The 27,369-nt window shown below is 35.6% G+C and overlaps 1 protein-coding gene across 49 annotated transcripts in view; it reads right to left on the bottom strand.

The window, feature by feature from the left end:
• Window positions 1-27,369, bottom strand: part of CCDC7 (coiled-coil domain containing 7) — a 425,173-nt gene that overhangs the window by 151,999 nt on the left and 245,805 nt on the right. For all 49 annotated transcript variants that reach the window (XM_054522140.1, XM_054522141.1, XM_054522147.1 and 46 more), the window contains 3 exons: window positions 21,684-21,782; window positions 18,443-18,553; window positions 17,983-18,108 (listed from right to left, as the gene is read on the bottom strand). In XM_054522140.1, coding sequence (XP_054378115.1) covers window positions 17,983-18,108; window positions 18,443-18,553; window positions 21,684-21,782 — 336 coding nt within the window. The remainder of the gene's footprint in view (window positions 1-17,982; window positions 18,109-18,442; window positions 18,554-21,683; window positions 21,783-27,369) is intronic.

The raw sequence follows: 27,369 nt of genomic DNA, 5'->3' as shown, positions 1-27,369 counted from the left end.
TAATAATAATAATAATAATAAATTTAAAAAAAAATAAAAATAAAAATAATGGCCATTCTGACTGGTATGAGATGGTATCTCATTGTGGTTTTGATTTGAATTTCTCTAATGATTAGAGATGTTAAGCATTTTTTTCATATGCTTGTTGGCCGCATGTATGTGTTCTTTTGAGAAGTGTCTGTTCACATCTTTTGCTCATTTTTTAATGGGGTTGTTTTTTGCTTGTTGATTTGAGTTCCATATAGATGCTGGATACTAGACCTTTGTTGGATGCATAGTTTGTGAATATTTTCTCCCATTCTGTAGGTTGTCTCTTTACTCTGTTGATAGTTCCTTTTCTTCTGCAGAAGCTCCTTAATTTAATTAGATTCCACTTGTCAATTTTTGTTTCTGTTGCAATGCTTTTGGGGTCTTTGTTATGAAATCTTTGCCAGGGCATGTGCCCAGAAGGGTATTTCCTAGGTTTACTTCTAGGGTTTTTATAGTTGTAGGTTTTACATTTAAGTCTTTGATCCATCTTGGGTTGATTTTTACATGTGGTGAAAGGAAGGGAGGTCCAGTTTCAATCTTCTTCATATGGGGCCAGGCCTGTGGCTTTTCTCTCTGGCTCTTTGAGGTTAAACACCTGCTGTGCTTGCAGGGGCCAAGGGTACCCCAGTCTGCTGGCAACAACACTCAGTTGGGGGGTCCCGGCAAAGTGCTTTGTCAGGGTGGTGGTGACAGCAGGGTCCCCGCATGTGCCAGTGGTGACCCAGGCAGCAGCACTGTGGATTCTGCACATGTGCATGTGCTGGCTGTGACAAGGCAGCAGGGTAGTGCTGTCTGCAGATGCATGCCAGCAGTTGTGCTATGGTGTCCTTGCGTGCGCATGCCAGCTGTGGCCTGATGGCATCCATGTGCACATGCTGGCAAAGCATTGAGGGGAGGCTGAAAGTTAGTGCACAATGACAAAGTGGTGGGAGGAGGCCGCAGGTGGGTGCACATTGGTGGGGTCCCTCTGCAGAAGCTTTCTGATGGTTAGCCGAGGTCTGCTGGCAAAGGCACCATGGCAGTGGCCACCAGAAAGCACCACAATTGGGCATTGGAGACTGTGTTGCAAGTAGACATAGCCAGGCACGGACCCCAGGAGAGGCTGGCAGACAAGGAGGTGCGCAGATAAGATTGGCCCAATGTCACTGACGGCTCTGCTTTGTTCGGGCCTGACAGTTAACAAAGGTCAAAGCCACCTAGAGAAGCATGGCAAGCCTTGATGGATGGGCATTGCTGGCCATGCTCCACTGTAGCCATTGCAGCACCAAACCCTCTGGAATCCACACAGCTTAGACCCCTGTCCCTGCCACCTCTTAAAGCAGCTCCCTGCCAGCTCAAATGTCTGTCGGGACAATACGGTCTTCTGCAGCTAGGATTCTGGAGGTGCATGGTGAGATAAGACCACTCCTCACCTATTTAACTCACCCTTTCCCCAAAAATTGCTGGGGACCAAGAACAAGTCCTGATGCTTGGGAGCCCTATGCAGGCTTCCCAGCTTCCTACTCCTTCAGCCCAGGGTCTACATCCTCCCTCTGTCCACTCTCAATGCCGTCCTTCCAAAGACGTGCTCAGAGTGTGTCAGTCTTCTTGATGGTCTGGTCTCTCAGTGGGAGATGCTCTTCCTGGCTGTGTCTGGTCAGCCATCTTGGGTCTTCTCCTCAAAAGTCAATTGTTTTCCTTTATGCCAACAATGAACAAGTGAAATTAAAAACACAACATCAATTACAACAGTGCCCCCCAAAATTGAATACTTAGGTATAAAGCTGACAAAATACATATAAAATCTATAGTAGGAAACTACAAAACTCTGATAAAAGAAATCAAGCAAGAACTAAATAAATGGAGAGAGATTATATGCTTAGAGTTAAGATGACAATATTTTCAAGGTATCAGTTCTTCCTTAGAGATTCAATGTAATCCCAATCAAAACCCCAGCAAGTTATTTTGTGAATATTGACAAACTAATTCTAAAGTTTATATGAAGAGGCAAAATACCCAGGAATGGCTGATATCATTTGGATATTTGTCCCCTCCAAAGGTCATGTAGAAACTGGATCCCCAATATTGGAGGTTGTAGCTGGTATTAGGTATTTAGGTCACGAGGGCAGATCCCTCATGAATGTCTTGGTGCTGTCCTCATAGTAATAATCAGTGAGTTCTCATTCTACTAGTTTCCTATAGATCTGATTGTTAAAAAGAGCCTGACATCTCCTCCCATCTTTCTTTTGCTCCCTCACTTGTCATGTAATATGCTGGCTCTCCTTCCCCTTACATTGTGAGTTAAAGCTTCCTTAGACCCTAAGCAGATGCTGACACTGTGCTTCTTGTACAGTCTGCAGAACTGTGAACCAAATAAACCTGTTTTCTTTATAAATTACCCATCCTCAGATATTCTTTTATAGCAATGCAAAGGAACTAAGACAAGAGACAACACAATGTTGAAGGAGAAGAACAAAGTTAGATGACTGACTTATTATTAGCTACAGTAGTCAAGAGAGTGTGGTCTTATAAAAAGAAGAGACAAATAGATCAATGGCACAGAACAGAGAGCCCAGAAGTAGATTCACAAAAATATGGTCAACCAATTTTAATGAAGGAGCAAAGGCAATTTGATGACGAAAGGAATATCTTTTCAACAAATGATGCTGGAGTAACAAGTCATTCATATGCAATAAAATGTAAATCTAGATACAGACCTTATACCCTTCACAAAAATTAACTCAAAATGTATCATAGGTCTAAATAGAAAATGGAAAACTATACAACTTCTAGAAGATAACATAAAAGAATCCTAGGTGACATTGGGCATGGAGATGACTTTATAGACAAAATATGAAAGACAATCAACAACAAAAAAGAAATTGATAAGCTGGACTTAATTAAAATTCAACAACTTCTGCTCTGTAAAAGACATTGTGAAAAGAATGAAAAGTCATGCCACAGATTGGGAAATTATATTGTAAAAGACATATCTGATAAAAGACTGTTACCCAAAATATGCAAAGAACTCTTAAAACTCAATATTAAAACAAACATCCCATTTGAAAGATGGGCAAAACACCTTAACAGACATCTTACCAAAGAAGACATACAGATGATAAGTAAGCATATAAAGAGATGTGTAACATATATGTCATTAGGAAATTGTGAATTAAAACAACAATGGAACACAATTACACAGTTATTAGAATGGCCTAACTCCAAAAAACTGACATCAATGCAGAAAAGAATGTGTAGCAACAGGAATCTTCATTCATTGCTGGTGAGAATACAAAATGGCATAGCCACTCTGGAAGACACTTTGGCTGTTTCTTTTTTTTTTTTTTTTTTCACCAGCAGAAAAATGTTTATTCATTTGCTTAACTTCTAACAGTATTTCTGCTATGGTAATATTTTGTTAGTCTCTCTACATTTAATTTGGCATCTGATCAATTGGATTTATGCTTTTTAGCAAACAGTACAGGCTTTGAACATTTAGTATCTCATTCACGTTATTTGTTCTTAGATTTAGTACCCGTATACTCTGTTGGCCATGTTATTTTCTTTTTTTTTTCTTTTTTTTTTTATTGTACTTTAAGTTCTAGGGTACATGTGCACAACGTGCACTTTTGTTACATATGTATACATGTGCCATGTTGATGTGCTGCACCCATTAACTTGTCATTTACATTAGGGATATCTCCTAATGCTATCCTTCCCCCATCCTCCCACCCCACAACAGGCCCCAGTGTGTGATGTTCCCCTTCCTGTGTCCAAGTGTTCTCATTGTTCAGTTCCCACCTATGAGTGAGAATATGCGGTGTTTGGTTTTTTTGTCCTTGTGATAGCTTGCTGAGAATGATGGTTTCCAGCTTCATCCATGTCCCTACAAAGGACATGAACTCACCCTTTTTTATGGCTCCATAGTATTCCATGGTGTATATGTGCCACATTTTCTTAATCCAGTCTATCACTGATGGACATTTGGGTTGGCTCCAAGTCTTTGCTATTGGGAATAGTGCCGCAATAAACATACATGTGCATGTGTCTTTATAGCAGTATCATTTATAATCCTTTGGGTATATACCCAGTAATGGGATGGTTGGGTCAAAGGGTATTTCTAGTTCTAGATCCTTGAGGAATCACCACACTGTCTTCCACGATGGACTAAAGACTTAAACCTTAGACCTAAAAATATAAAAACCCTAGAAGAAAACCTAGGTAATACCGTTCAGGACATAGGCATGGGCAAGGACTTCATGTCTAAAACACCAAAAGCAATGGCAACAAAAGCCAAAATTGACAAATGGGATCTAATTAAACTAAAGAGCTTCTGCACAGCAAAAGAAACTACCATCAGAGTGAACAGGTAACCTACAGAATGGGAGAAAATTTTTGCAATCTACTCATCTGTCAAAGGGCTAATATCCAGAATCTACAAATAACTCAAACAAATTTACAAGAAAAAAACAAACAACCCCATCAAAAAGTGGCTGTTTCTTAAAAACTAAACCTATTCTTGCCATATAATCCAACAATTGCACTACTTGATATTTACCCAAATGAATTGAAAACATGTCCATATACAAACCTGCAAATGGATGTTTACAGCAGCTTTATTCATAATTGCCAAAACTTGGGGAAAAAACCCGTAACATTCTTCAGTAGGTAAATTGATCTATTAACTGTGGTATATCCAGAGTATTCAGTATTATTCAGGGCTAAAAGGAAATTAGCCACCAGGCCATTGAAGAAAAGGAGGAACCTTAAAATGTATATTACTAAGTTGAAATAAGCCAATCTGAATTTTATCCCTCAAATTTATATGTCAAAACTCTAATCTGTAACGTGACTGTATTTGGACATATGCCCTTACGGAGATAATCAAGGTAAAATGAGATTTGTAAGAGTGGAGTCCTAATCTTACAGAATTGGTGGCCTTAAAAGAAAGACTACATGAAGGTACAGTGAGAAGACAGCTATCCACAACTAAGGAGAGCCCTTCTTCACCAGTCGGTACCTTGATCTTGGACTTCCCAACCTTCAGAATTGTGAGAAAATAAGTTCTGTTGTTTCAGCTACCTAGTCTATGGTATTTTGTTATGGCAGCCTGAGCAGACAAAGACTGCTACATACTGTATGATTCCAACTGTTAGACATTCTGAAAAAAGCAAAATCGTGGACACAACAAAAAGGTCAGTGGTTGTGAGGAGTTAGGAGTAAGGGCGAAATAAATAGGGAGAGCACGAAAGATGTTTAGGGCAGTGAAACTATTCTGTACGATACTATAATGAGCATATACATGTCATCACACATTTGTCAAAACCCAGAATACGAACACCAACAGTGAACCCTAAAGTAAACTATGGACTTTAGGTGATAATGTGGTGTCAATGTAGGTTCATTGGTTATAAGAAATGTTTTACTCTGGTGCGGGATGCTGACAGTGGGGAGTGTGTGTGGAGGGAATGGCAGAAGGTATGTAGAAAATCTATACTTTCTGCTCAATTTTGCTGTGAACTGAACCTAACACTACTCTAAAAATAAATTTTATAAGAATGGAATATTTAATGTCAAAGATATTAGTATTTACAGTAAATATAAATGCATGTAAATTCGAGTTAAAAGGAAAAGATGTTCACACTGGAACAAAAAATTCTAACTATATGCTGTTCATGAGAACTGGCCTTATAAGAATACATCACATAAACACCAACATAAAGTAAGTTGGTGTAGATACATTAATATCAGATAAAATAGGCCTTTAGGCAAAAAATCTAACTAGAAATGAGAAAGATCCTTTCATAAATACAAAAGTTCAGTTCATAGGAAGATATAACAAATTTAAATGTGTAATGTGTATGTTGAAATAAGAGAACATCAAAAGAGGTAAAGCAAATATTGACAAAATCACACAGAGTAATAGAGAAATTCACACTCACAATGGAAGAATTGAACATACTCTTTCAATAATTGATGAAACAAACATTACCAGTTGTAAGAGAAATGGAAGATTTAAATAATACAATTAACAAATCTCACTAACACATTTTTTTCATTTTTGAGAGGAAATACAGTTGATACTTGAACAACATGGGTTTGAACTGTGTGGGTCCACTCACGTGTGGCTTTTTTTCCAACCAAATATAGACTAAAAATACAGTATTTGTGGGATGCAAAACCCAACATACACAGAGGACCCACTTTTCATATACAAGTTCCACAGGGCCAACTACAGGACATGACTATGTGCAGATTTTGGCATATGTGTGTGAAGGGGTGGTCCTGGAACTAATCCCTATGTATACCAAGGAATGACTGTATACAGACTCATGAACCAAAGAACAAACTTCTCCTAATTTTAATTGAAAAGATTCCAGCAATGTACATAATTTTAATATGTACTGAAAAGACTATCTGTTTTGGTGGCTCCAAGTTCTTAGTTTGAGATTGAGTTTTAATAAAGGATTAAAACTTTATCTTTGAACAAAAGAGTTTCAGCAAGTAAAGCCATTCTGTAAGTTGCAAGAAGAGATGTTTTTAATCTACTACCTAGGAAAAAATAATTTATTGAGAAACCTCAGAATTTCAAAATAAATGTCAATATTAAGCAGTATCTCTCTCATTTTTACAAGTTATTAGCAAATAATCACATTTATGTGCTATGAACTATTAAAGTAAGATTATATAGTATAAAATGTAATAATTAGGAGAATATTTTCCATTAATGCAGGTAGACACATTCTTATTACTTCTAGACATACACAAACATTTAAAACATTTAATATTATCTTCAGTTTTGTATGGAAAGCCATCATTTAAAAAAATTTAAAACTCATAAGCATTATAATTAAGAAAGAAAAAGAAATGATAAAAAAAGGTTACTTTAAAAGAAAATAAATGTGAGAGAAGTAAAAATAAGTAAGATAGGAAAAAATAGAAAACACAAAGATAAAGTTTTAATCCTTTATTAAAACTCAATCTCAAACTAAGAACTTGGAGCCACCAAAACAGATAGTCTTTTCAGTACATATTAAAATTATGTACATTGCTGGAATCTTTTCAATTAAAATTAGGAGAAGTTTGTTCTTTGGTTCATGAGTCTGTATACAGTCATTCCTTGGTATACATAGGGATTAGTTCCAGGACCACCCCTTCACACACATATGCCAAAATCTGCACATAGTCAAGTCCTGTAGTTGGCCCTGTGGAACTTGTATATGAAAAGTGGGTCCTCTGTGTATGTTGGGTTTTGCATCCCACAAATACTGTATTTTTAGTCTATATTTGGTTGGAAAAAAAGCCACATGTGAGTGGACCCACACAGTTCAAACCCATGTTGTTCAAGTATCAACTGTATTTCCTCCCAAAAATGAAACATGTAAATCCAAATATATCATTAATTATATTAAAGAAATCATTTTAAATCACATTCAGACCTTTCTGTTCTTAACAAAAGACTACCCCTCAAGGGAAACTATTTTATCAGAGAATAACTAACCCAGGCTTTATTATACAATATAGACCTGGGGGAAGGGAAATATCCAACTCCAGAGGCTTTCTACCCTTCAACACGGGGAAGGGAAATACCCAATTTCAGCCCCCTATAAACTTCCTGTTCACCTAAGGGCCTGGGATATTGGTTAGAAAAACATAGGAGGCTCTTGTGAAGTGTAGACTCCTGAGGCACAGGCTTACTAAAAGACCGAGACCTAATTAGAGGATTACAGATTGCTTCTCCTCCCATGATATCTAACCACCACATTAATCAGGCTCCTGCATAATAATAGCAGATTACAGCTAAAATATCTGCAAGCCTCAGGCCCTATCTAAAAGGAAACCAGAAACAGCAGTTGGGCAGGGGGGCAAAAATAATGACAATATTTTAGAAAATTTTATCATTTGATACCTACAATTTCAGCAAACAGAAAACACAGCCTAACTGCTAGCTAGGTAACCATATTACACTAAATGCTTACATACCTCAGTTCCTATTGTCCAATACATTATGTCTAGATTTCAACAACAACAACAAAAATTTCAAGTCATGCTAAAAGTAAAAAAAAAAAAAACATAGTCTGAAGAGACAGTTTAAGCATGAGCATCAAACTCAGATATGGCAGAATTTTTCAAATTATCATACTGGAAATTTAAAATAATTATGTCTAACATAGTAAGACCACTGATAGAAAAAGTAGACAACATGTAATAAGAAATAGATAATGTAAGCAGGAAGCTAGAGAAACTAAGAAAAAAAGGAAATGTTAGAAATAAAAAACATTGTAACAGAAATTAAGAATGCCTTTGATGTTCTTATCAGTATACTGGACATAGTCAAAAAAGAATAAGTGAGCTTGAAAACGTATCATTAGAAACTTCTAAAATTGAAAAGAGAAAAAATAATAAAATAAACAGGATACCTGAGATCTTTGGGAAAATTACAAAAGGTATAATACATACATAATGAGAGTATCAGAAGGAGAAAAAGCAAACAAGGAAAGAGAAATATTTGAAATAATAATGGCTAAGAATTTTCCAAAATCAATGGTAGACATCAAACCACAGATCCTAGATGCTCAGAGAACATAAAAAATGGTCAATAGCAAAAATGTCTAGACCTAATCATATGCTATACTCAAACTACAGAAAATCAAAGCCAAAAAGAAAATCTTGAGAGACAAAAGAGGTGGGAAAAACTTAAAATATTTAAAATATTCAAGTGTTGAAGAAAAATACAACCAACCTAGAACCTGTATCCAGACAAATAATCCTTCAAAACTTGAGATATAAAAACATTCTCAGAAAACAATGAGGTAATTTGTTGCCAGTATCCTTGCATTGGAAGAAAATATTTTTAAATGTTCTTCAGAGAGAAGGAATATAATACATGTCAGAAACACAGGTCTACATAAAGAGAGAAAAAATAATACACAAGGAATAAAAGTAAAAAATGCCAGGCATGGTGGCTCTTGCCTGTAGTCCCAGCATTTTGGGAGGCTAAAGCAGATGGATTGCTTGAGCCCAGGAGTTCGAGATCAGCCTGGGCAACATGGCAAAGACCTATCTCTACAAAAAATACAAAAATTAGCCAGGCATGGTGGCATGTGCCCACTTGGAGGCTGAGGTGGGAAGATCACTTGAGCCCAGGAGGTCAAGGCTGTAGTGAGCTGTGATCACACCATGACACTCTAGACTAGGCAACAAAGCAAGGCCCTGTCAAAAAAAAAAAAAAAAAAAAAAAGTGAAAGAAACTATTTTATATTCTTTTCTCTTAATTGATCTAACAGATACAGACTATTCATAATAATAATGGTAACAATGTCTTTCATGATTATAGCTTATATATAAGTGAAATAAATGACAGGAATCTTATAAGTGACAAAAGGCAGGAAATGGGAATTCTCTGAAATCAGAATATCTGCATTATCCATGAAGCGATATAGTGATATTTAAAAGTGGACTTGGATATTCTATAAATGTACATTGTAAATTCTAAGGCAACCACTATACAAAATTTTAGGAAATGTAATTGATATCCTGAGAAAGGAGAAGATATAGGATCATATTAAATATGTAATTAAAGCCAGAGAAGGCAGGAAAGGTGTGGAAGGTGAAAAAGAAACAAAGAACTAGGACAGTAAAGAGAAAATAGCTACAAGTACGGTTGATATTAAAGCAAATATGTCAATAATCACTTTAAATGTGAATGGTCTAAATATATCAATTCAAAGACAGTGGCTGTCAGAGTAGGTGAATTAAAAAATCTGACTATATGGTATCTACCAGAAATTGACTTTAAATATATGAAAATGATAAGATTAAAAGTAAAGGAACACAGTAAGATACACCATGCTAACTAATCAAAGCAAAGCTGGAGAAACTATACTAATTTGAGACAATGTGGACTTCAGAGCAAGAAAAATGATCAGAGATATGGAGGGACATTATACAATGATAAAAAGGTCATTATTCAAGAAAACATAGCAATACTTAATAAGTGTGCACCTAACAACAGAGCAATAAAATTCATGAGGCAAAAACAGATGGGACTGCAAAGAAAACAGACAAATTCATTATATTTTCAGCCTTCAGTACCATCTAACTGTAATTCACAGATACAACAGGCTGAAAATCACTAAGAATATAGTTGAACTTAGCACATCACCGATCAACTGGATCTAATTGATGCTTATAGATTACTCCATTCAACAACAGCAGAATACACATTCTTCTCAAGCTTCTATGGAACATTCAATAAGACAGATCTTATTCTGGGCTATAAAACAAACCTTAACAAATTTAAAAGAACAAAAGTCATATAAAGTACAGTGTCATTCCAAAATACATTTAAACTATATTACCCTAATACCAAAAGTAGATAAAGGTACTATAAGAAAAAAACTACAAACCTACATCTCTCATGAATAAAGATGCAAAAATCCTCAACAAATTGTTAGCAAATTGAATTCAACAATGTATAAAAAGAATTATATGCCACAACCAAATGGGGTTTATCCCAGGTATGCAACATTCATGCAATATACAAAAATCAATTAATGTAATCCACCACATCAACAGACTAAAGAAAAAATTATATGATCAATAAGAAATGAAGAAACATCATTTGGCAAAATCTAAAGCCCATTTATGATTTTTAAAAACTATCAGCAAACTAAGAATAGTAGGAAACTTTCTCAATTTCATAAAGAATATCTGCAAAAAACAAATAGCTAACATCTTAATCATGAGAAAACAGATGCTTTTTCTCTAAGATAAGGAATAAATCAAGGACATGATTTCTCACCACACATATTCTACATTGTACCGGAAGTCCTAACTAATGCAGTAAGGCAAGAAAAGAGAATAAAAGAAATATAAAATGAGTAAAATTGTTTTTGCTCAACAACAACAAAAATCTAATAGGTCATTATAGCAAGGTTGCTAGATACAAGGTTAATATACAAAAGTCAACTGCTTTCCTATATACCAGCAAAGAACAAGTGATATTTCAAATTAAACACACAATACCATTCACATTATCACCAAAAAAATGAGGTAGTTATAAACCTAACAAAATATGTATAAGAGATATATAAAGAAAACTAAAATACTCTGATTAAGGAAATCAAAGAATAAACAGATCTAAGATCTAAATGGAGCAATAGTCCATGTTAAAGAATAGGAAGTCTCAATATTGTTTGTTGTCAGCTCTTTTCAACTCCATTCAATGCGATTGCAATCAAAATTCCCACAAGCCACTCTGTGGGAATCAAAATGGAATCAACAAACTGATTCTAATTTGAATGGAAAGGCAAAAGACCCAGAATAGTTAACACAATATTAAAGGAAAACAAAATCAAAGGATTGACACTACCCAACTTTAAAAATTCCTGTAGCCCTACAGAAATCAAGACAGTGTGCTATTGATGAAACAATAGACAAATAGAGCAATTGGAACAGAAGACAGATAAAAAGAATCACATAAATATAGTCAATGAATTTTTACAAAGAAGCAAAGGAAATTCAATAGAGAAAGGATTCTTTTCAACAAGTGATGTTGGAATAACTAGTCATCCACATGTAAACAAAAAATGAATCTAACCAAAGACCTTACACCTTACCAAAAATGAACTCAAAGTGGATCACAGATCTAAATATAAAATGCAAAAACTATAAAATTCCTAGAAGATACAAAGGAACAAGTGTAGGTGACCTTAAATTTAGTGATGGCATTTTAGATACAACAAAAGGACAACCCATGAATAAAAAATTGATAAGTTGTACTTACTAAAATAAAAACATTCTGCTCTGTGAAAGACACTGTTAAGAAAATGAAAATAAAAGCCACCTGCAGGAAGAAAATATTTAGAAAACACATACCTGACACCATAAGAAAAAGAAATAAACCCATTACAACATGGGCAACAGAGCTGAAGAGATACCAAAAAAGATATATAGATGGCAAATAAACATAAAAAGATGTTCAACATATATGTCATTAAGGAATTGTAAATTAAATCAACAATGAGATGCCACTACATTGAGATGCCACTACATGCCACTACAAACCTATCAGAATGGCTAAAACCCAAAGCATTAAAAACACAAAATCTGGCAAGGAACATGGGAACTCTTACTCATTGCTGGTAGGAATGCAAAACACTACAGCAACTTTGAAGACAGTTTAACAGTTTCTTACAAAGTTAAATATAGTATTACTATATGATACAGCAATCGTGCTCCTTGGTATTTACCTGTGTAAAAAATATATGTCCCTACAAAAGTTATACAGTATCCAACAGGTACTAAGTTGTTTTGCACCTAATTAATGAAGAAACTGTTGGACTCTTTTTGTGGTTTAAGAGTATTGTGAAAAATTTACTGAGATCATATAGGCACCAAGAGCCTCTGTCTAAACTGTTTACAAAAGACTGTGTAAATACTTATCACAAGAAAGCATATGTAGCTGTACAAATATCAGATAAACATTAAAACAAAATGCATTTTTTAAAATTTATTTTATTCTATTTTATTTTATTTCTTTTTTGGAGATGAAGCCTCACTCTGTCACCCAGGCTGGAGTGCAGTGGCACAATCTCAGCTCACTGCAACTTCCACCTCCCCTGTTCAAGCAATTCTCCTGCCTCACCCTCCCAAGTAGCTGGGATTACAGGTGCATGGCACCACACCTGGCTAATTTTTCGTATTTTAGTGGAGACGGGGTTTTACCGTATTACCCAGGCTGGTCTCGAACTCCTGAGCTCAGGCAATCTGCCCGCCTCGGCCTCCCAAAGTGCTAGGATTACAGGCGTGAGCCACTGCACCCAGCCTATTTATTTATTTTTAACTTTCATTTTAGGTCCGGGGGTATCTGTGAATGTTTGTTACATAGGTAAACTCATGTCATAGAGGTTTGTTGTACAGATTTTTCATCACCCAGGTATTAAGCCCAATACCCAATAGTTATCTTTTCTGCTCATCTCCCTTCTCTCACCCTCCACCCTCAAGTAGACCCCAGTGTTTTTTGTTCCCTTTGTGTTCATGAGTTCTCATCATTTAGCTCCCACTTATAAGTGAGAACATGCAGTATTTGGTTTTCTGTTCCTGCATTAGTTTGCTAAGTATAATGGCCTCCAGCTCCATCCATGTTCCTGCAAAAGACATAAGCTTGTCCTGTTTTATGGCTGCATAGTATTCCATGGTGTATATGTACCACATTTTCTTTATACAGATAATTTGTCATTGATGGGCATTTAGGCTGATTCCATATCTTTGCTATTGTGAATAGTGCTGCAATGAACATTCACATGCATGTATCTTTATGGTAGAATAATTTATATTCCTCTGGGTATATACCCAGTAATAGGATTGCTGTGTTGAATGGTAGTTCTGCTTTTACCTCTCTGAAGAATCACCATACTGTTTTCCACAATGGTTGAACAAATTTACACTCCCACCAACAGTGTATAAGTGTTCCCTTTTCTCCGCAACTTCACCAGCATGTGTTGTTTTTGACTTTTAAATAATAGCCATTCTGACTAGTGTGAGATGGTATCTCACTATGGTTTTGATTTGTATAAAATGCATTTTCAGAGATTAACAGACAGTCTCCATTTACCAGGTAAAAAGTATAAATTTGCACACAATAAATAAATAAGATATTTTCCAAATATATAAACCAATTTGACAGAACTACCATAAGGCATAGAGAAATCCATAATCACAGTGGGAGAAATTAACATACATATCTTAGTAATACAGAATAAACAGAAAAACCTCAATGAAAAAAGTAAGAACTGAACAGAACAATAAACATATTTGATCTAATAGATGTATACAAAAGACATATTGACTAAACAGTCACACAGCTAAGAACAAAATTCTTCAGCTTACTCTAATTAAAAATAAATCAATTATATTGAAAATTATCATACTACTTAGTGTTTCCATTTTGATAGCTCCAAATATCTTAGCTGGAGATTTGCTTTTTGAAAGCGCAAATTTATCCTCAGGTAAAAAATCTCCAACTAATACCTCTTCCATTTTCTGAGCTACAAAAAAGATGCTTTTAATGCATAAAATAAAGAAACAAATTTATCAAAAAACCTCTGTAATTCAAAATACATATCAATTGTCCAGCAATATTTCCTCTCATGTTTTGAAATAATATAACCACATACCACATTGTTGAGACAGTGAGTTATAGACTGAGTATGTAAAGTGTAAAAATATAGGAGAACTTTTCAAGAAAATGGTTCCATAAGGTATTCATATTTTATAATCAAGTTAAATTTTTATAACAGATATGGGTAATAAAAAAAGATAAAAACATTAAAAATAAACTTTAAAAGGAGATTCAAAAACAGATCAGGCAAGAAATACAGAAAACATAAGTGATGGTATATTAACCCACAAAATATCAGTACTTACATTAAATATGAATGTGTTAAATGTTATATTTTCAATTCAAAGATTGCCACATTGGATTTAAAAAAGAACTATAATACATTTAACACATATAATACAGCTAAGCTATAATAATACAAAAAGGTTGAAAGTATAATGATGAAAAATTGTGTTCTGCAAATACTTATGTTAAAAAGATGCTATGTTAATATCTGACAGATTAATGGCAAAGAAAGTTACTACAAAATGTCCATCATATCATGGGTGAGGCTACATGTAGATGGGGAAGGTGGTATATGAGAAATCTCTATCTTTCTCTCTACTGTGAACGTAAGAATGCTCTAAAAACACAGTCTATTTTTTAAAAATGTCCATCACAAAGACGAGAGTTTCAGCATTCTTAAGAAAATTTAACAATTTAAAATGTGTATGTATATAAAAAAAACTTTAGAAACATAGAACAAAAATTGGCAGAACTACAAAGAGATAGAGAAATAAGTAGTCACAGTAGCAGAATTTAAAATACCCTTCTCATAAATGATAAAATAAACAGAACCTCGGCGAAGTTAAGAACACATGAAAAATATAATTAATCAATGACCATGGAGAGTATACATGAATATACACACATACATGTTTTCTATATACACACATATATGTATACATGACATGTAAAAATCATATTTATGATTGAACATATAAACTAAGGAGAGAACTTTAAAATCATTACACAATATTCTTAATGATTATAATTACTTTGAAGTCTCACTTTTCTGCAAGTATTAAGTTTTGTAATATGAGATGGGCTTTTTAAAATTAAAACTTTATTTCATGTGGAAGATTTTCATCTGCTATTTCATCCATTTTCTCAGTTGCAAAAAGAAAGGCTTTTTTTAACCCAATAAAAAGTGAAAAAAACTTTACCGTGAAGTCTCTGAATTATTAATGTATAGAAAGGATCATTCAAAGTTTCCTAACAGTTTTGTTTTGTTTTTTTGAGACGGAGTCTCACTCTGTCGCCCAGGCTGGAGTGCAGTGGCTGATTCAGCTCACTGCAACCTCCACTTCACGGATTCAAGCAATTCTCTTGCCTCAGCCTCCCATGTAGCCGGGACTACAGGCGCGTGCCACCATGCCCGGCTAATTTTTTGTATTTTTAGTAGATACAAGGTTTCACCGTGTTAGCCAGGATGGTCTCGATCTCCTGAACTTGTGATCCACCCGCCTCAGCTTCCCAAAGTGCTGGGATTACAGGCGTGAGCCACCGTGCCCAGCCCTATCAGTTTTATAAGACTTAACACTAGACAATACAACTTACATAAATGTCACACAATAAAACCTCTGATGCATTTTCAAAATGAATCATGAAGGTAAATGCAAAAACCATCAGAGTACTTTTCCTGAAAGTATGTGGAGGCACTCTTATTACTTCATACATACACTTAGAAAGTTGAAATTAGACTTTATTTTACTAAGTGTATTCGCATTTTAAAAAGTTTTTATAACATATGTGACACATTGAATAATTAAACTGATTAAAAGTAATTCCAAAATAAGGAAAGAAAGAAAATAGAAAGTAATCTGAATCAGATAAAAAAATTGAAAAGCACCCCCACCCAAAATATTTAAATCCAAATATATCAGTAAGTAAAATAATTGTAAATGGATTACATATTTTACATATTCTAGGAATAGACAAAGACACATTGAACTGATAAACAATTCAACTATAAGTTCTTTATCAGAGATATGACTGAAAAAAATGCAAACACTAACCAAAATCACTCTGTAGTAATTATGTCAATGTCAGACAAAATAGACTTTTAGTCAAAAGACCTTTCTAGAGACTAAGATGATCCCTTTCATAAAAATAAAAGGCAGAGTTCATAAGGAAAATCTAACTTTTTATTTGTATACATCTAATAATGTAGACAGTATAAGGAAAATGTATGGTACTATAAGAAGAAATAGGTAAATCCACATAGTGGGATAATTTAATATACATCTCTCAATAATTGATAGAATAATCAAGATTCAAGGAAATCAAGAAATAAATGTAAATGACACAAAAAAATGAGTTCAATGGATTTCTGTAACATTGTAGCAGAATACATATCCATGAACAAAATTATGCTTAATTAAAATTTAACTAATGTAATTAAAAATAATTTAATAATATTATTTCCATATTTACTATGGAATCTCTTCTTTCTAGCAGCTCCAGTTGCAGGCAAAAGACTTTCATTTGATACCTCATCTTTTTCTGGACTACAAGAAGGAAGACTCTTAAAAGCACTAGAGAACTGAATCTATGGTGGAACCTCCAGATTCACAATATGTTAATTACCATATGTTAATGATATAAGCAAATCAGTGTCTAGTTAAAATATAAGCATATAAATACATTTTTTACTTGTGCATATAAAAGCTGTTCTGTTAATTTTTATATACATGGGTATTAAATATATTTTATTTGTAAATATTAATTATTTTATTTACTACTATAAACATTATTATAAATACTTGTATATTTAAAATTTTTCCTTATCTTTTCTTATTATATTCACACTTTAGGTAAAGCTTAAAATTTTTGGTACCAAATATTGTTAAGGAAAAATGTATAGTGATAAAAAATGGAGTAGACAGTGAAAGAACATACCGTGTAGGAAAAATAGGAGAAGCCAAGAAAAAAATGATATAATTGCACCTAAAAAATCAATAATTAGATTATATATGGTTATAAGAGAATTAAAAGAAAAAATATCAGACTAAATATGAGCATATACCAAACACCACATGTTCTCTCTTATAAATGGGAGCTGGACAATGAGAACATACGGACATGTGGGGGACAACCCACACAGAGGCCTGTCTGGAGTGGGGGGGCAAGAGGAGGGGCAGCATCAGGAAGAACAGCTAATGGGTGCTGGGATTAATACCTGGATGATGGGTCGATCTGTGCAGCAAACCACAATGGCACACATTTACCTATGTAACAAACCTGCACATCCTGGACATGTACCCCAGAACTTAAAATTCAAGCTGATTTTAAAAAGAGTATATACAATTATAAGTTTCTTACAATAGACATAGAAAAATTACAAAGAAACAAAGAAGTTAAACTTAATATGATGAAAAAACATATCAAGCAAATACCAACTGGAAGAAAGTTTGTGGAGCCATAACAGATAAAGTAGTTATTAAGGAAAACAACAAAAATTATGAAAATGATGAAGTGAATCCTTTCATAAGGAAAAAACTGTTCTGTCCTTGAAGAATATAAATTTAAAGTTTACTTGCACACACACACACAAAAATAGAGCATTATAAGATACAAAGCAAAATCTGACACTAATACAAGAAGAAATAGAGAAATCCACAAAGTGGCAGATTTGACACATGTAACTGAGTAATTATAAAAGAAACAAGTTATCAATAAAGATCTGGTAGTGTGATGGAAATAAGTAGCAGAAGAAGCATATGGTTGAAGGCATATTTATAAACCAAAAACAAATTTCTCCTGAATTTAATAAAAATAATTTATAAGATTTATAAATAATTACTTACTTTTTCTTGAAGTTACTTTAGTTTGAAGTTTCTTGGTTTGAGATTTGCTTCTTGATAATAAAACTTTCTCCTCAGGCAACAGATGTTCAAGTGATATATCCTTTTTTTGGATTTCTAAAGGAAACACTAAATAGAAAAAAAATATGTGCAATAGAACCTCTGGATATGCCAAGTAATCATCAGAATTTCAACCCATGGAAGTAAAATGAGAAAATCATGTGAATAGTTTTCATGAGCATGTGTGGAGGCAGGGATACTACTTAGTAATTAATGACCATTCAAATACCAACCAAAAAGTATCATTACTTTTGTTCTCTAGTTATCATAGGGTATTCACACTTTAGGTCAAAGTTAAAAGTTGATGAAATATAGTCTGAAGTACACATTGATGAATCAAAGGAAAAGATCTGATGAGTTCAACATAAAATAATTTAAAGTTATCGATAATTATTATACTTACTTTTGTGTCTTTCCACTCCAGAATTTATTTGTTTCTTTTCTTGCATTTGGAGTTTTGACTTTGAATCTTGATGAACAGAAATCACATTTTCATTTGGTACTACAATATGAGCTATATCAAGAGATGCATTTAGTCCATCAAATGGAAAAATAAATCTATGAATGTATAATATGTACATTTCTCTTATTTTTATAAAGTTATAAGTAAATTACCATAATGCTAGATCTGACACAAAAATAGAATAGTTTTAATGGCTGTTGTGGAAGATAACCCATTATATCATAAATATTCTGAAGCATCAAATAAAGTTTATATTGGTCTCCAGGATTCATGAGTTTATACTTTAATACATAATCAAAATACTTACATAATACATGATAATTTATACTTTAGCTTAATATATAATCATAGGCCAAACAATGAAAATGCATATGCATAAGATCATTCGTTATAGCATTATTTGTAATTGCAAAATATTCAAAACCATTGAGATTTTCACATATAGGAGACTGGTCAAACGAACAGATATATATACCACAAACAATGGTATAATATTAATTACAGTATATAATTATGTGGAGATGGGGCTGAGAGTTTCCAGAGAATCTGTGAGCTAATTTGCACCCAATGACTGCTGTTAGTTCTAAACAGCTACCAGGCAATGATAGACAGCATATGTCCCAGCAAAGTATTGAGACTCATGGTTAAATTATAAGGGATTTTTTTTTAAAAATGTAGAACCTTCTGAGATCACTTTACCTACCTACCGAAGGCACCTTAGAACATTATGTACTCTTCTTAAACTTAATGAGAAAAAGTGGTACCTTGTGGAATGAGTCACTACAGAACCCCTCCTTCAGAGTGTCATGACAGAGAAGCTTCACTCAAGGAGGAGAAAGAAAGGGGGTGTATGAGATGCCAACTTCAAGACCCTCTCATTCCTCAGCTTAGTGATACTTGGGCTCTGATCACTTGAGCATACTCATGATGAAACTACCACTAAAATCATGTTTGGACCACCCTTGCAGAGGCTAGAGCAGCCCTATGAATCACAACACTGGTTGTCCTTTGGTTCTACAATGAAGAGTAAGAACAATAAAGGAGATGGTTGACCAGACTCAGATTTCTAGGTTCTTTCATGCCACTCTTGCTGATTTTCCAATTCAATCAAACTTACACATAAGGGCAGGTCATATGTTCTGTGACAAAATCCAGAACTTAACTGAAAAATTTTCAGGCATGGGAAAAGCAGCAGCTCCTGAGGTAGAAAAAGACTGACCAGCAGGAAAGCGATATATTAGGTTGGTACAAAAGCAATTTAATGGCAAAAACCGCAATTGCTTTTGCACCAACCTAATAAAATGGCAATCAAGCGCGCTCTCTTGAATGATGCCTGTAGAGACAATCTCTAGGTCTGGTTACTAAACAGTGAAGTTGATGGGCCCTACTAGGGTCAGCACATTGAGGACTCTATGATTAATGAAGTGTTACTCCCTCCACCCTTCCCTGTGAATTTGGAGATGAATTGATGAGCCCCTCTAATTTTTACTGAGAACTCTCATCTTTCAACAGTGAAAAAGACCAGGGGTTAGGCTAAGTCCCCAAATCCCCAGTGGCGACCAGGGTCAGAGTTAAATGGGAAGGTGTGGATAATTATATTCCTTGGGCCTTTGGATACTGGTATATAAGTGACTGTGAATATATACCACAGCATCAGAATGAAGGGGAAACTGATAATTCTCTCTAGTTTGAAGTCTGAGGTCACCACCAATGGGGACTTTATCCAGACCCAACTATGGGTGGGTGTCTTTGGCCAATTACAAATTCTATTGTTATAGTGCACACTACTCAATATATTTTGTTATAAATGTATCACTAAGTGAACGCCTGCTCACCTTTGCCCACAAGCACTGAAGAAAATTGCTCAGTTAGGGCCATTTTGGTGAGGCATGTGAAAGGCCATGAACCTACCTGACTACCTTGTGCTGTTGTTTCTCAAAAACAATACTGATTACTTGGGGTAAAAAGGAAATCAATGCCTTCATTGCTGTACTTAAGGATGACAAAGTTTTCTGTGAGACTAATCCTCCATTAAACAGCTCCATCTGGCCTGTGCACATGACCTCAGATGCACACAGCCTCAATGCATTATTGGCTGCTCAATGCCACAGTGCAGCCCTGGGTGCTGGCAGTACCTGACTTTGTAACTGTCATAGACGCTACTGCCCGAGAGAAAAGAACGTAGTATACAACAACTGATACACAAAATTCCTTTTTTAGCATCCCTGTCCACACCGATGATAAGGATCAGTGTATTCTTATGTGGAATAGATTGCTATATACCACTAATGTCCTTCAACAAGACTACCCAAAATCCCTAACTATCTATCATCCATGGATAGGGCATAACCTGGAAAAATTTCTGCTCTTGGAGGGAACACTAGCCTTCTACTATATTGAAAACATTTTCCTGGTGGGTCCACACACAGGCACCAACCAATAAAGACTGGCTGGGCCATTAATACTTACAAAAACCTAGCACTCAGGTGAAATCCCTGTGTTGTAATCTGGCAAGGGGCACATCACATTCCAGAGGAGATGACTGCCTATCTTTTGGTCCTCTCAATCCCCTAAAATGAAAAGGAAGCCCAATCATTGTTGGCCATGGGCACTTTAACATTCCCCACCACACAAGAAACTTGATGGCACCCATCTATGAGGGTACCAAGAAGACCTTACTTTTGTGTGGCGCTCAACCAACAAAATGCCCTAGGGCTAACCAACAAGCCTTCAGGACTATCCTTCTCCTTGGCTCCTATAATTCCCACTTGCTGTTTGAGTTACAGACCTCAACAACCTCTCAGTTTGTTGACTGAAGCCTAGGGAAGAACAACATCGCTACACGTGATAAGTGATCATTGGGTATGATCTCCAGGAAACTAATCTCCCAGAGTCAGCTGAAAGATACATTCTTCGAGATACTGTAGGCCAATTATTGGGCCTTGGTAGATATTGAGTGCATGTCCAATGGCTGTGAAATAATCTTATGACCAGAAACTCCAACATGAAGTTAACATTTTCATTTTTGCTCTCTACTTATCTTAAGGTGTTCATACTTCAGGGCAAAGTCTACAATTTCCATAAAATATATGCTAAAATACACATTCAGGAATCAAAGGAAAAGATCTTCTGATGTTTAATTTTAAAATAATTTAAAGTTATCTATAATTACAACACTTACTATTATGCCTTTCCCTTCCAGGAGTTATTTTTTTCTTTTCTTGCATTTGGAGTTTTGACACTGAATCTTGATGAACAAACATAGAATTTTTATCTGGTACTACAAAATGAACCACATAAAGAGATGCATTTAGTCCGCTAAATGAAAAAACAAATCTATTGTGAAATCTCTATATTTGAAGTTTAGAACAAGTATATAGCAATATTTTTTCTCATTTTTATAAAATTATAAGTAAATCACCATAATTTAAATCTGACATGAAAATGATGAAAATAGTTTTAATGAGTGTTACAAAAGCTGTCTCATTATATCATAAATATTCTAAGGCATCAAATATATTTTCTATTAGTCTTCAGAATTCATTGATTATTTACACTGTAGGTTAATACACAGTAATAGACCAAACAATAAAAATTTGTATGCACATTATTCATTACCATATTATTCGTAATTGCAAAATATTCAACACATCTAAATATTCAAGTGTAATATATTGGCTCAATAAACAAAGATATATACTGTAAATTATGATATGATACAAATACTCTACATATCACTATATATAATTCTATACATATTATGTAAAAATAATAAAGGTTTCTATAAACTAACATGGAGGGATTTCTAGATGATAATGTTAAGTGAAAAATAATCTTAAAAACAGGATATCTAGTATGGTAACTTTTCAGTCAGAAATAACCAATCAGAAAAAAATAGAGAAAAATAGAGAAATATTAATCTTTTCAAAATGAGACACAGGTAAAATAAGCATGAAAACACTGTAGTTGGTTATCTACAAAACAACAGGGTAGGAAAAAGGAAGGGAATACAAAGAGAAGGACTACGGCAGAAATTACATTCTTCTAAGGAAATCTTTTGCATAATATTTACTTTTGGAAGTAGGTGAATGTTTTACATATTTGATATGGTTTGGATGTGTGTCCCCTCCAAATCTCATGTTGAAATGTGATCCCTAAGGTTGGAGGTATTGCCTGGTGGGAGGTGTTTGGGTCATGAGGGCAGATCCTTCATGAATGGCTTGGTGCCCTCTCTATGGTAATGAGTTCACATAAAATCTGGTTGTTGACAAACATATTGGGATGTCCCTCATCTCTCTCTTGCTTCTCTTGCCATGTGACATGCTGGCTCCCCTTCCCTTCTGCCATAGCTCAAAACTTCCTGAGGCCTCATCAGAAGCTGAACAGATGTTGGTACCATACCTGTACAGCCTGCATAACCATGAGCCAAATAAGCCTCTTTTCTTCATAAATTACCCAGCCTCAGGTATTCCTTCACAGCAACACAAAATGTATGAACACAATATTCTAAAAATAAAATTAATTCAATAAGGATAAGAAGTGGGAACTAAAACGGAAAGGAAACTAACCTACTATATGGAACAAAAAAACAAGTACTAATCCATGTAACTAATAAATACAGTATTTGAAACATACCCTCAGTCTTGGGCAAGAGTGTTGGGGGCAGACTGCAAACAAATCATGAAATCCTTTTAGTAGGTTTGTTTTTGTAGTAGTATATGCTAAGCAATTTTGTAAAAGTTTCAAAGTATTATAGGATAGAGCAAATGCATAAATCAGTTGGTGCTTTGAGAGAAAGGATTCAAAATACAAAAGAAAGGACATATACATACAAAATGAAGGAAATCAAGAACAAGTCCTGAGACACTAAAATTAAAGGTGTCCAAGAGATCTCATGATTTCTAAAATATGTGTATTCATGTACACATGCATGCATATGTGCTCATGCATGTGTATGTATGTGTATGTATAAGTAGATATATACACATAAACATATATGTGCATTCTAAGGAATATGGGTTCAAGTTAAAATCTTGTGTGTGCTCTTTCAGGCACACCCATAGACAAGTACAAAGATTTTATCTGGCAGTTATCATGAAAGACAGCTTTCCATCCCACACTGGATGTAACATAGAGCCAGTGCACTGTGATCTCTGTAGGGATGTGCAGGTACGGGTTCAGATCTCTCCAGGCCAACCATGCTCTTACTCATATCTGCACACCTAGCTCAGGAACCCTCCATTTGGAGTCCTTCTTGTGAGAGAGTAGAGAGCTCGACTAAGGCACTGTATTACTGAGGGGACTGTGGTTAGATGACCTTGCTGGGGAGCCTTGAAGACAATTTTCTTTCTTCTGACAGTGTTCAGTACTTTTCCACTCCTGGTCCTCTCCACATGCCACATCTATATAATGGCAAGAGCTTTTTATTTGGGGTTCCCGTGGCAGTGAAATGATACCCCCATTTTTAAATGAAACATCTGCCACTCACCTGGTGCCTTTAATGGGGAAAAGTGGAATTCTGGTGAAGCTGGGCCCTTTCCTGTGTAGACTCTTGCTTATATTATCACAGTATCTGAAAAAAGGCTTAATTATTCCTTTCAGTTTTACTTGTTATATTAATTGACCAACTCAACAACTGGCAGCTCTCTCTCTGACAAAGTGGTGCAGTGAGCAGAGTTGACCAGTAAATATATTGCCTTTCTAGAAAAGAAAAGAACCCTGAGGATCCCATGGAGATTTTTTGGGAGATGTTAGAGAAATGCATGGGACACTCATGGATGATGCCAATGAATCCTTTGCAAGAATCTGGGAGTCCCATAGAGCACTTCACTAGCCATGACGATGTGTCTCAGGAAGTATTTTGTGGGCCCTGGGAGTGCTTTGGGGGAATGCTAGTGATTGTATATATAAGCTTTTCAGGTCTCAGGGAGAACTAATGATCCTTCCCTTTAGCTTCCAATTCCCTGGCTGAGCTTGCTTGGTGGGTTAAATTATAAATCCAAAAGAGGGACTCTAGGAAAGCTGGAGAAGCAATCCCTACCTAGTAATACAATCTTGGAGGCAATGGCAACAAAAGTCATCAGAGACCCTGAGTTGCTGAGTTGCACCCAGTTACCAGTGTTAGCTCTAAGCATGTCTCTGACACTGAAAGATAGCCTGCAATGCAGCAAATTGTTGAGACTCATGCCTAAAATGGAAAAGAATGTAGAGCCCTTTGGAGTTACTTCACCCAGCTATCTGAAGTGATCGTAGAGACTTGGGTTTATCACCTCCACGATGAAGAAGGAAATCTTGTTAAACTTCGTGAGAGTGTCATCTTGTGGGGTGTATCATTATAGACCCCCACTTTCAGAGTATACTATTAGCAGCCACTTTGCCTAAAGAGGAGAAGGAAGAGAGGACTGGGATGAAAGGCTGCAAGCATCCAAAACCATCTACATCCTCAGCTGGATATTATCTGGGCTTAGAAAGATTTGGTCCAACACGATAAGTCCCTTGACATTAAAAAACATAGTTGGACTATTCTTCCAATGTATATAGCTTCCCTGTTAGCCATCCCGGTGGTAGATGAGACTGCTAACAAGACTCAGTTTTTTAGGTTCATTCATTTTACTCCTACTGGTTACTGAACTCAGTTAAACCTCCTCATAAGGCCATGCTGATAAGTCTGTGATACAATCCAGATATTAACTGTGACAAATTGGTGTCAGAATTGAAAAAGTAGCTGCTGCACAGATAGCAACAACTGGCTGGCAGAAAGAGTGACGTAAAACTGGTAATCACACACTCTCTCCAGGACCATCTGGGCAAGCACTTTCACAACAAGATCGCTGGTTCCAGTTACTTAAGTGTGGGTTCTAAGGAAATTGATGGGCTCTCCCACCAAGGAACTCATGGCAAGGTAGTGAGCCATGGGGCCCTACAGGGTGGTCTGCTAGGGTCTACAAAGTAATGGATCATGATTAATAAAGCGCTATTCCTTCTGCTCTTCCCAGTGAAGCTGGAGGTGAACTGGAGACTCCCATTCAACCCTTAACCGATGTCTCAGCTTTCAAAACTAAACAAGACTAAGGATCAGGCCAAGGTCCCTATGTCCCTATGAAGAATGGTGGTCATATAACAAGATAAAAGTTCAATAGGGATATAGAGGAGCATTGCATTTATTGGGCCTTTTGGAATTGGTGCACAACTGTGATCTCCATAATCCCTCACACTATGATGGGAGGTTTATGGGTTGAATTGTGCCCCTCTAAAACAGGTAAGTTGAAGTCCTAACCCTCAGTATCTCAGAATGTGATCTTATTTGGAAATAGGAACTTTACAGAGATTAATGAAAATGAGGTCATTAGAGTGGGCCCTAATTCAATATAAATGTTGTCCTTATAAAAACAGAAAATTGGAGCACCCACACACACTGGGAAAATGCCATGTGAAATTGAAGGCAGAGATTGGGGTGATGCATATAGAAGCCAAGGAATGTCAAAAATAGCAACCCACAAGGAGCTCAGGCAGAGGCATGGAATTGATTTTCCCTCTAGTTCTCAGAAGGAACCAACCATGTCAACACCCTGATCGCAGCCTTCTAGCCCACTGACTATAATTTTTTGTTGTTGAAGCCACCCAATTTGTGAGTACTTTGTAATGGTAGCCCTACCACTGGGAAGTAGATCACTGCTGTAACAAATACTTTAAAATGTGGAAATGACTTTGGAATTGGGTAATGGGTAGAGGCTGCAAGAGTTTTGAGGTGTATGATAGAAAAAAACTTAGATTACCTTGAAGAGATTGTTGGTAGAAATATGGATACTAAAGGTGATTCTGGTGAAGCTCAGAAAGAAAAGGGAAGAACTACAGAGAAAGCTTCTCTCATCTTAGATATACATACATATTGTCATGAACAGAATGTCGATAGAAATATGAATGTTAAAGGTGCTTCTAGTGAGGTCTCAGACGGAAATGAAGAACATATTGGAAACTGGAGGAAAGGTGATCTTTGTTATAAAATTGCAAAGAGTTTGTCTGAATTGTGTCTGTTGGGTGGAAAGTAAAATTTATAAGCAATGAACTTGGATATTTACCTGAGAAGATTCTAAGTAAAGTGTTTAAGGCACATCTTGGTTTCTCTTTTCTGTTATTGTAAGAAGCAAGAGGGAAACGGATAAATCAAAGAAGGAATTGTTAAGCAAAATTAAAACAGAACATGAAAATTCAGAAAATCTTCAGCCTATCAGTATTGAAAAAAATAAGAAAGCACATTGTGGAAAGAACACCAAGGATGTGACTGCACAACTATTTGCTAAATAGATGAGATATGTGAATTGTGGATCTAATTAACCATCTCAACAGAAATCCTGACAACCTGAACTAAAGGAGATAGAGAAAGGATGAAACAGAAGTTGGCTTTCAGATTGCTAAGATTCTATAGACAGGAAACAGGTCAATAGAACTATTCTGCTGCAATTGTGTTATCCTTCAAGAAAAAGGAACAATGACCCTAAGGATGGTCCAAATACCAATGGGGCTTCTACTGTCACCAAAAGCCCAGAAGACACAGGCCAGAGGGCTGGGCTGTTGCCCTATTCTGTTTGAAGAGGTGGGCCACCACCTAGATCAAAGGAGGCAGGGCCATACACCACTAGGCCCAGAGGACAGGGCATTGAGCTGAGAGGACTACTTTCAAGTCTGAAAATCTAAAGAAATTTACCCTGCCAGATTCTGAATTTGTTTAGGACTTGTGACCCCTTTTTTTCCTTCCAATTTTTGCCTTTAGGAATGAAAATGTCTGTCCTATGCCTGCCCCACCATTGCATTTTGGAAGCAGATAATGAGATGTATGGTTTTACAGGTTCATAAATGAATAGGAATTT

Source organism: Pongo abelii, chromosome 8 (genome assembly GCF_028885655.2).
Source record: "Pongo abelii isolate AG06213 chromosome 8, NHGRI_mPonAbe1-v2.0_pri, whole genome shotgun sequence".
NCBI lineage: Eukaryota > Metazoa > Chordata > Mammalia > Primates > Hominidae > Pongo > Pongo abelii.
The sequence above is the reverse complement of the archived record's forward strand: the minus strand, read 5'-3'. Positions and strand labels throughout refer to the sequence as shown.